General features: G+C 32.1%; 1 protein-coding gene across 11 annotated transcripts in view; it reads left to right on the top strand.

Annotated features, from left to right (window-relative positions):
* The window catches only part of LOC119644683 (proton channel OtopLc), a 76,790-nt gene that overhangs the window by 53,391 nt on the left and 11,359 nt on the right, over positions 1 to 12,040 (top strand). For 6 of the 11 annotated variants that reach the window (XM_038044367.1, XM_038044375.1, XM_038044366.1 and 3 more), the window contains 3 exons: positions 3,758 to 3,868; positions 10,386 to 10,570; positions 11,250 to 11,398. In XM_038044367.1, coding sequence (XP_037900295.1) covers positions 3,758 to 3,868; positions 10,386 to 10,570; positions 11,250 to 11,398 — 445 coding nt within the window. The remainder of the gene's footprint in view (positions 1 to 3,757; positions 3,869 to 10,385; positions 10,571 to 11,249; positions 11,399 to 12,040) is intronic. The other 5 variants (XM_038044372.1, XM_038044371.1, XM_038044368.1 and 2 more) reach the window with 1 other exon arrangement.

Raw genomic sequence — 12,040 nt, 5'->3', positions numbered from 1 at the left:
AAAAAAAAAAAAAAAAAAAAAAAAAAAAAAAAAAAAAAAATAATAATAATAATAATTATCAGAAAACTCCCCTAAAGGTAATCAGAGCAAAAGTAAGAGACAATAAAACGCAATATTTTAAAATAAAATTTTAATTAATTTAAAAAAAAATAAAAAAAATAAATAAACACGCGCAATGTTGTCATATTTCTTAATATTGTCACATAATATTTGCATAAAATGTTTACGAGCACCGTATGTACATACGTAGGAATAGTGGCTAAAACACAAAGCATTTTCATTTTCATATAACAATCACTATTTAAATTAATGCTGTGTGCTTCTCTTAGCATAATAGCTACAAAACTAGGTCAAATCCTTTTTGTTTTATATATATATATATATATATATATAGTAGTAATACCTTCCACTGGGTGTGAGCATGAATGGATAGAAACGTTCTTACGTATAAAATATGTATTTAGAACGAATACTTATGTGGATAATAATCAAATGATTTCTGCAAATATTTATTATTATTGTTCAGCGTATTGCTACCATTTCAAAGCGTCTATATGTTTTGTAAAAGTCTACATTACTTCTCTGAATCATTGTTTATTCCACACTTGAATGCAAACGTTTCATCGCTAAAATGTAAATGGGTAGACATCACCTCTCTGTCCCTATTTGATTTATATATCAGCTTTATTTAATATATATCGGGGGATATATAACTTTTTAAGAGATTAAAAGTTTTAAAGCTTAAGATTAACCCGATCCGCAATTATTAAGAAGAAGAATGCATTGATTTTTGTGATCTGTCCTTTTAGCCATTTATCCATTCCTTTTGAGATTTATTCAGGGAACTTTTAACTTTGTTCTTGTTCAACTTACTATTAAAAATATCTATAAATTGTATTGAGTTATCTTATTAAACGCGAGAAACAAGCTACTGCTGCTGCTGGGATAAACGATTGCTAAACGAAGAAGGAAACTATATTTGTTATACTTATACTAGGAAAGTCCAGAAAATATTTATATAGGCTTTGACTATATATATATGATGATTGACTATGTATAAGAACTGATAGTTTAGCGATGTGATGTATTTTTCCGCAAAAACCGTTATTTCATCTCAGAAAAATTATCATTTCGAGAAGAACATAGAAATCGTCCTCTTAGCATAATGAACTGGAAGTAGTGCAACATTTTATATCCTTGGTTGTGATAAGTCAATTTTTGTTCAGTACATTCATGAAATATGCATCAGAAGCCTCGTGAAGATCGTCGCTCGTCGAAAACGCTATAGTAATACACGGTCTACCATTAAATACCCTGCACAACTTCATTTAAGAAAGAAGGTGCTATATGGGAAATGGTTGAAAAACTGATTCGATTCAAATCATTTTAAGTAGCCTTCATTCTTGGGCCAAAGCATGTCAATGTACCAAATTACATCAAAATATCGCGAAAATTGCGACATGCATGTTGAACCTTATAAAATATAGTGTTGGACAGACGGACAGACAAGTTTCGATTCAGAAAGTGATTCTAAATCGTTCGATATGTTCAAATGTGAGCCAGTGTCAATTCCTTTTCGATGTTTCATACGACTTTAATGTACACTTGCACCAAGAATGTTGTAGGGTATGGAAATTAAGGCAAGAAGCTGATACGAGGCATAAACGATCCAAACGTATTTAAATTTTTGCTCATTCTTTTTGCAACCAATCAGAGAAGAAAGATGTGATTATGCGTTCTTTGATCGAGCACGCATTATAAATGTGGCCAACCACGCCAGTTATTATTAAAGTCCCTGCCGCTACCAAGTCACGAGGTATAAACTATAAGACAAAGAGTCTTAGATTAATATTTTTGATCTATTTCCATATTAGAGTTATTGGCTGTTCTGGTTTTACGTCAAGTTGCTGGCGTTCAGCTTTTATGCGGTTTTCTTTGTTGACCCTTTGACTGGACTGTTATTGCCATTCAAACGACTTTTTATTTCACGTGAACCTAATATGCGTAAATTTCAAAATTTATTTACTTTTTTTATATACAAATTATGTGTAAGAAATTATTAGTTATTTCCAGGATAGAAATGCTGACGGGTATCTTTTAATTCGTGAATTTATTTTTACCGTCCAAATGTGTACAAAGTAATTAGCTATGTTTGCTTAAGGATGTCTTTGAAGCACTTACATCGATATGCATAGCAAAAATGTTTGCGAAATGCTATTTACGATTACTACGATACTATGGTTGGCAAAGAGAAAGCCACTTAAGCCACTGTGGGGCTGTCGCATACCCGAATATGTAAGAGTAGCGTGTGCCAAGTCGGTGTTTGCGAATTTGAATGTCAGTGCGTAGTAGGCCACTGTGGGGCTGTCGCATACCCGAATAGATAAGAGCAGCGTGTGCCAAGTCGGTGTTCGCGGATTTGATTGTCAGGGCGTAGTAGGCCATACTTGGTCTTAGCTTTAGTAGTAAGATTGCATTGAAGAGATTTTAATTTTCAAGACACGGTACTCTCTAAGCCGTAATCTATTATTGAAGTATTGAGTGCATTTTTTTAATCCATTTTATCCGGAATGCACTTGATAGATATCGGATAACTGTTCAAAGCCATCTACGTAAGCTTATGCATACATGCATTAGTCACTACCACTAGTAAATTCTTATTCTAGCAAGTCGCTGCAATATGTCAATTTTTCTATTTCAAGTTTATGTTGGGAAACAGGTTGTTAATCTTGTATTATCGGTTCACTTAGAGAAAATTTATTCGCTTTTAACGAAGCTTTTATACCCTGAAGTATCTGAAGCAAACACATGATATCTGATTGCGTGTGTTTTGTGAGCTATAGATAGCCATGTTGCTTGGCCGCTTCTAAAAACATGTCTGTCACATATTTGATATATATATTATGGGCTTTTTCACACACAATATATCGGCAGCTTTGCACATAAGATATATTCGATTATAATATATATGCGAGATTCAAATCCAGCTACGGTAAAGTACTTTTTGGTTTTCTTCCAATGGGAGCGTATTTATGCAGCCTATACGTGCACCTATACGTGCAGCACGGTTATGGTAAGAAAGAAGTGAGGAAAGAGAAAGAGATAGAAAGTGGCCCCCTAGTCTAGCCGCCTAGTGCAAGTTCGCTCAAACTGTGAGCGCTGTACCTTTACTGATTGAGTGCACTTACTACGATTAGCTACGGTTATGTTTATTCTATCGCGCCGAAATTTGAACCCGCGAACACTGACTTGGTAAACCTATGATCAGGCAAATGTTATTGCAAATGTTTACCTAACTATTGTATAAGTTTTTCAAATTTCTTTTATGTATATAAAATCTTGACTTTAACCATTTGTTTTTGTTTTTTTTTTTTTTTTTTTTTTTTGTTTTGTGTCATAATCATGTAGTGGATTTTCTGTTGCTGCCATATATCATAATTTCCTTTTACTTGTCCAACTAGAGAAGAACTTAATTGCTTTTGTATATAAAAAAGTGAATCCTAGATATCGTTTCACTTGTATTTCAATAGTTTCTAAATACGCTAAACGATCCTTTATATGTTGTAACTACTAGTTTTATATGTACATGTACATCTACAGCTATATTCTATTATAATAATGTAAAGCTTATATGATTGTTTTCTTTCTTTTGAAGAGAAATTGTTCGATTTAGTGTAAATGGTGTTGTTGTTTTTTTTTTTTTTTTTTTTTTTTTTTTTTTCTATATATATTTATTTCTTTTGAAAACAATTTTTAGGGTTTCTTATTCAATGAAAACAAATCCAAATATACGTGGTTTACTACCGGCAAGAATAACTGTTCATGGCACATATCAAACCAATATTATAACAGGACCGATTGAATTATGGTAATATACATATAAACATTCATATCTATATTATACACAATATAAATAGAAAAAAATATATATATAAATGAATCGAGTATAAGTGCTCGATACTGCAAACATGTGCCCTATTACTAGGATTTACATAATCATACTTTAGAATTGCTATTCACCATTATTGACTTGATAGTTTAATTTCTGAAGGCTTATAACCTTTTACAAACGTTCCTATACAATAAATTGCATATGCATACACGTTGTAAGAAATTTACTGTGTATATGCATACACAATATGTGTGTATGATATGAGTTATAAATGCGATCAATATTTTGCGAAAAAGAGTTTAGAACCGCAATTGTAAGCCGCTTTATTCAACGATGAATTCACAATTAGTTAAAGCGATGAGTGGGGAAAGAATAATATTGCGGATCTATGTGTGTATTCTATACTTTAATCTCATCCATACGAGTTATAAGGCTTATAATAATCGAGAGATGGGGAATTATTCGTTGTTTGACAAGGACTTGTAACAAACATTTTTCCTTGACATTATTCTTGACTTGAAGACTATATATAATTGTAAACAAGTCGGATACAATGTAACTCTTTCATTTTGCATATCAGCGGTTTATTTTGAAAATAGAGATGTTTAAGGGTTTATTTTTTCCTTCTTTTTTTTTTTTTCTAAGTAATTCATATAACATGTATGTATAATACATAGAGAGTTCTTCATTAAACGAATTGCGTCTACGATAAGAATTATATTTCATTTTGCTTAAAACCTCTTATTCAAAACATGGAAATGTGCTGTGTCTGCGCCACAAATACAGACGGTCAGCGTTGCATTTGCTCTTAACTGGAACTGACCGCATTATGTTCATAAAGTAATGTATCAAATAATTACATAACTAAATGTTTATTATGCAAAACATCATAAGCATGCAAAGCATCATTCCATTCAGTTCTGTACATTATTTTCTTTACCCTTTTATCCTCCATTTTGGGGTTGAAGTATTGCTGAAATATTGTTGGCAATGAAGACCCTGCCTAATGAAGAAATGAGAAATATTCCTTTTTGTCGTTCCGTTTTTAAAACTACGAAATATATATAAAGTGAATATGTTTGCTTCTCAGTAACATCAAAATGCCCGTTATGTCCTATTCATTTATCTCTCTATCTAATGGTGTAATTGTTGTTGGAACGCTCAAGATATAACGCTAAAATTTATGATAATGAATTACTTAGACGATGATTATGACGTGGAAAATGAAAGAGATTTCAATTCAAACGCGATATATGATAGACGGACGGAAAGTTGCGGTTTGCAGGTTATAAGAAACATTGTACGTATGACGATGTATTTTAGCGTCCATTGCAAAATTAGGCTAAACCTTGCCCATTTGTTATTATGAGATGTTAAATATAAGATATTGATGATAAAAATTCAAAAAGCTTTATAATCGCGTAACTTGAGTAATATTGTATATAAATAATATTTTAAAACGAAAGGCGTTATGATATTTATGAATTTTTTCGAAGGTAAGTGCGTTTCAGAAATGATTCAAAATTCTGGAAAAAATCCGTTATATTTTATTATCAATCAATATCACTTTCAAGAAGACGATATTCCTTCCCTGGCTTTTGAAAAATGCATGTTGTTCCGTTCGCTCTCCTCTTAATAATTGCGTACTTAGAAGGGCGATTTGCACATTTTATCTTACCGCTGTCAAACTACCACGCAGAAGCAAGCTTCAGAAATTCCCAAAAAAAATATATAAATTCTTAGTCAATTTGAAATTTGGAATACATCTCCATCTGTCCATCTAAGTCTCCGCCTAACGTCCAGTATCAGTTAACATTTTCCTGTTGGCGAAAATGATCATATCGCCTATAAATTTGCGAAACAAATTGGAAATTGCCCAAACCAGTCAAAGGACACGCCTACGATGTCCACACTCCTATACAATAAGAACTATGAACATCTTTGCTTACCGTGCTTTTCGCTTGTTACTCATAACACGCAACACATACACCATATAAATGGAACAGGTCAGCCCAATAGCATAGCATACGAAATTTCGTTTTTTTCCGTTTTTTTCCGTTTTTTCCGTTTTTTTCCGTTTTTTTTTTTTTTTAGGATAACGGCTATGGATAGAAAAGATTTGGTCTGGACCGAATATAATTTTCGTACTTGTTTATATCTATTATTATTTAAAATATATATAGTAAAATATTCTTGCTAATAGTCGCGGTTGACGTTCTTCACAGAATACTAAGGCAGCTTACATAAGAGGATAGCTAATGCAATGAGGGCGAAAGACAGGGACGAACTTCTTTTATCTTTTTAGCTTTTCTTTGATATTATATATAACAAATACGTATATACGTAGCAGAGAAACAAATTAAATTGCAAGGTTATATATGTACAAAATGGAGAAATTTATGTATGTATGTTGTTCATTAAGCAAAATGGGTATTATTAAGTTAATTGAAGCTATTCAACTATTGGTGCATTCAATAGAATTTATTTTATGTTTTGCACTTGATGCGTTTCATGGTCAGCTTTCTGCAAATCAAAGGTATTCGCAAAGTATTGTAATATATTTCGCTTGGTTAGGTCATTAATTATTCTCTACATCACCTGTACAATGCAAGGATATATTATGCTTGGACGAAAGTATGCAACATTCAGAAGGTCTTGAAATAGACCCAGGTTTTTTTTATACCCTCTTATATGTGCAGTTGTCCGCCTGTCTGTCTTTTAGCCGGCCTTGTATTCAATTTGTAGACCGCATTATTTGAGATATTTTCACTTTGCGTAGTTGTATGAAACACCCAGAAGCACTTGAGAGAGCGCCATCTTTTATTATATCCATCGATTGAGAATTACTTTCTGGATCTAGGATAGCCTGCAACTTATCGCAACTTTTCAAATATCTTGATGTGAATTTCGCACATCGACATGTTTTGGCCAAAGAACAAACGAAATTGAAAAAGATTTTCCGCCTTTGATGCCTTTTTCGAACATTTCCCATATAACGCCATATGTGAAAAGGTCGTCACGTGAATACATTTACGATGGTGAAGAATATTTAACGGTAGACCGTGGCTCAATATAATGTTTTTACTTGTTTTTCTCGTTAAAATGTCCATCAATTGTGTGATAATTTTGCTAAATTTAATCAAGTAAGAAAATTAGATTCGGTTACGATCGAATCTTGTTTGCCTATGAGAGAGTGAAAATAAGTTAAAATATAATTTTACATACTCTATAATGTTGAATGGGCGTGGCTGATTTTTTTCTTTCTTCCATATATTCTCGCATATGTGTGTCTTATTGTTAGCCATTCGGCTTATCAGGTTCGTATCGTTTTTAAACGATTTGCTCACGCATTCGTCAATTTTTTATTTATTCGCGAACCTTTCCATGTGCTACGCATTCGTGAGTTCGTCATCAGCTAGTAAGTTATCTGTGTACTCCTTTGGAGTTTGTTTACGGGTTAACGCTTTTTAGGGTATTTGTCCGTTTGTCCGCTGCTTAAAGACTTACATGTCGCTCTATGCAAGCCTCAATCCATTCCTCTATTCATCGTTGTCTTATCTATTTATTCGTTCCCATTCTGTTCGCCAGTCTATCCATCGGTCGATGGCTTACGTGTGCCTTTCTTCGAGCGCTATATATATTCATTGGTTCGCATTTTTCCTACTAATTTATCTGACCATAGGCTAATTGGTCGATCTGTCTGTCCGTTGGCGTCTGCTTTATACATCTCTTCGGTTGCTGTTTTGTTTTGTAAGCCGATCAATCTAAAGAAAAGATTGATTTAAATGTTTGGTCGCTTATAGGCTGCTGATCTTATATTATTTAAGCTAAGAAAACTTAGATTGAATGCCATCCGTTACAAGATAGGTGCTTTTAGATGACTATTTAAATTTTTCGAAATTTTTATGATTAATTGCGAGCCTATTAACGAGCAATTATCAGCAATAGGAAAACTTTAAAGCTTTACTTTTACTTTTCGGGACTTTTAGCTCTTGTATAAAATAATCGCCCGCAAATCAAATTCGTATAAACGCGCTTTATCTTTCTCACACTCTGACACAATTGACGAGAAGCAGTATCCCACGTACTTATGGAACAGATACATGGTTAAATCCAATTAGAGTTTTCCTACTAATGACGTTTTTTTATTTAATTGTCCCTTTGTGATTCCCATTGGATGGATATCATATTTGAAGTTGAAAATCCACTCAACTGCGACAAGCTCGAGAAAAGAAATTAATTATTATAAAATGTTTGCATCAATAAGTCGCGATCTATACCAGATCTTAATTTTTAATTTATACCTGAAGTATTTGCTATAGTCAATATAAAAAGTGAAGGAAAAATGATTTTGAATGACACGGCCATAATTAATAAGCGACTGATTGATATTAGGCTTAATTTATAATTTAATGTATGGCTTTCTTACTTGGTCTATACAAATACTTATGTTTTTTACATTTTTATATGTAAATTACGGTACAAGAGAAGCACGTAAGGCATGTAAAGCACATAAAGCACGTAAGGTAGCTTTAATTAGTAATTGTTCATTCGTATGTTTATTGTAACAAAAGGGTATTTGTTGATGAAAATAGTAGAAGGGAAAGTATTTAATTAACATATTCGCGACTGGTAAAGTTTTTCCGTTTCTAACACTGATTACTGGTGAAAATAATAAAATTCTGAAGCTAATTGCCGCGAACTTGTACCGTTAAATATAAGCATTCTTTGTCAGATAATAAAATGTAAAAATGAATGTGCACAAAAATATCTTCGTAAGTAGGCAACCCAAGGCAGACAAGGCCTGCGTAGAGGCATCAAATTAGGAGTGCAAGGTCCCTTTACCTGTATACCTATAAGAATACTCGTAGTCTGGGGATCGTTTCATATAATATGCATATCGTTCGAGAACACGTGCATCTTTATACATAAAAAAAAAAAAAAAAAAAATTATCTCCATTTTGGGACACATATCTCCAACAGCGGTTATCGGGTGCATCTAATGTTGCCGCCTTTAGAAACAGCAATTGCAGGACGTTAATTCATGTTAGCGGTCCAGGCGAATGTGCTAAGATTTAGTTATATATATTTATTTCATTGTCCGTCCGTCTGTCGGTCTATTGATGGAAAAACATTTCCGTCTGCCATTTCATGAAGGGATTGATATTCTTAACGTTTATTCAGTTAATTGTATATAATGAATATATATGTTACGATCCGTCCCTCCGTCCACTCGTCCTTGTATTTGCAATAATAATGTGATATAAAAAATATTTTTGTCAAGTTGTTTCCTCATAATCCAATTTCACATTACACATACTGTGTATTCGACGAGAATACGGGCATCTCGCTAAAGAGGTTCTCACAGTTAACTGGTTAATCAAATGTTCAAATACCTCTGTTTCGTATAGGACCACGTACTTCAAAATTGCAATACGTGGCTCCTTTGCATCGCTTTGAAGAAGACAATAGTAGAAAATAAGTAAATTTATGCACAATGGAAATGCAAAACTTGTGCGCAATGAATTTACATTAGAATCACGATAATAAAAAATATTATGAACATAAAAAAATATCTTCAAACGAATAGAAAGGTATTCTTGGTTTTTTCATTATTTCTTTTTTTAGAAGTTTTTCGAAAAAGTGAAAAGGACGGGTGGAGAGAGGAGAAGAAGAGCAAGAAAAATGAAATTTTACAAAGATGTGTTTAAATGTGGACGGGGAGTGTTGAGGGTGGGTGGAATAGGGAAGGAAGACAAAGAGACGTTAACTTATATTTTTAAATCAATGCTCTGCAAACAACCCCTTAATGCACAGTATGATTTCTCCATTTGCAAAAGAAAAGCGAACCACTTAAATAATCAAAAGGAAAAAAAAAAAAAAAAAAAAAAAAAAAAACAGAAGAAACAAAATATAATTAAGAAAAGCACGAAACATTTTATTATAAATGTTTAGTAGTTTGCTTGAAAACTAGAGGCATTGAATGTGAAATTAGTTCACGGTTGCAGTTGTTAGTGAATTGTTTTTTTTTGTTTTTTTTTGGGGGGGAAAAAATATATTAAAAAAACAAAAAAGAAAAGAAAATAAAATTAATTTTATTAAGCGTTTACTGTGCAAGCCATGTGTGTATTATTTAAAATATATTAACTGATGCATGTTTTTTTTATTTCATATGGAAATAAATTTTATTAATTTTATAAACAAATTATTCACACACACACAGAAGCACTTGTTTTTACGAGAAAATGCAGCACATTTTAGCTTATTTTATATTAATGATATTATAAAATATTTTTCATTTTCTTTTACACTAAAAATATTTTTTTTTAAACTTTTTCAATCTATACCATATACATTAATATGAAAAATATCCAAAACTAAAATAATTATTTATATATGTTATTGTATATTTCTTCTTCTTCTTTTTCTTCTTCTTGTTCTTTTTCATCTCGTTTTTTTTTTTTTTTGTTTTTTTTTTTTCAATAATTTATAGGACATCATTGTTTATTGTAACTAGTCTGGTATATGCCATCATATTGATAGTGGTTTGCATCGCTTATGTTATAAGCGATGTAACAACACATCGTTTGCCTGTATTATACTATGAAAGTTTCTTTACGTATTTGTACGGTGTAAGCATACTCTTCCTGTTGTATGTTTTCTGTTTTCTATTGCAGGGTAAGTAAAAGGTTTAATTTCATAAAACTTCGTTTTACAGGCTTTCATTATTGAATATCATAAGATTAAACGATGATTACATCTTACGTATTGCGACAAACTACCGAAAAAAAAAAAAAAAACAAAAAAGTCATAACAACAATAATCCGCTAGAGACTTTTGTATCGCATTTTTCAAAGTGTTTCCTCGCCTAATGTATACAAAATCAAATCAATTAACGTACCCAAGTCCGTGTTTAATCGTCATCACACCATGAGATGACTTGCATTTACTTATGAGTATCATGGGTATAATTAAAATATTCTCGTTTTCGTTTATAGCTTAAATTCATTTACTTATCCAAACAAGTGGGTGGGAAGGAGGGAGAGAGAGAGAGAGAGAGAGAGAGAGAGCTATATATATGCTGGGCATATATTTTTTCAGAAATGCAATATGAAGTAAACAAAAAATTTAAGTTCAAATGCGTATGTGGCTCAGAGATCTGTCTTTCATGGACGGTCCGATAAAGATCAAGATTCCATTTTACTCTCCATCTTCGTACATTTTTCGGTAAACGATTTACCACGATATAGCGTACAAATATCAAATCGAAGGCTATTAAAGCTGTCATATCGCGACACACCTTGTCACAGTGTCATATTGAAGAGACCTATAATCACTTTGCGATTTACCTTTTCAGAGAGCTCCTGTTGCAATGGGGGTAATAATAAACCGAAGTCACCTCCCAAAGAGAAAAAATCGAAAAAGAAACAAGCAGATCCAACCGATTCGAAAGATACGAAAGGTCCTAAGGATACTGGCAAAGGTGGCAAACCAAGTCCCTATCAGGTAAGTAATCTATACCGTTGGGAATTTCTGTTCAAATTGATATGATAGTTGCTCTTACTTATGTTTGTTTTTTTTTTTTTTTTTTTCTTGATCTTTAATATCCATAATGTTTTTCTTTTTAGTTTTTCCTAAATTCGCTAAATAATTATATAAAAGAAAAATTTTTACCTTCGTATTTTTTTTTTTTTTTTTTTTTTTGTTATTTTCGGCTTTAATTCTCTCACCATCAATATTACATAAAATTTCCTGAAACTACAAATTATCTTTCACCCCCATAAACAAACAAACAAACAAACAAACAAAATGTCATAATAAATGCAATTCAACTGAAACACAAATGTTTTAAACAACAACAATTACTCTTACAACTTGTACTACACACTAAATTGCTTACCGTAACAATGTGTTAATACGCGCTTTCCCCAGCTACCTACCATATACAGCAAACGACATCACGTGCTTACTTTAATATACAATACATTTGTGCATAATTGTTGTTGCGAATCAAATTCTGTTCGATTGAAATCCTGGGAAAAATTCATAGCGTAAAAATGTCACGATATTGATCTATCTATATATATATATATATATGTATATGTACATATATGCATATATATATATATATATATATATATATATATA

Source organism: Glossina fuscipes, unplaced genomic scaffold, assembly GCF_014805625.2.
Source record: "Glossina fuscipes isolate IAEA_lab_2018 unplaced genomic scaffold, Yale_Gfus_2 0, whole genome shotgun sequence".
NCBI lineage: Eukaryota > Metazoa > Arthropoda > Insecta > Diptera > Glossinidae > Glossina > Glossina fuscipes.
This window is presented reverse-complemented; position numbering and strand designations above follow the sequence as displayed.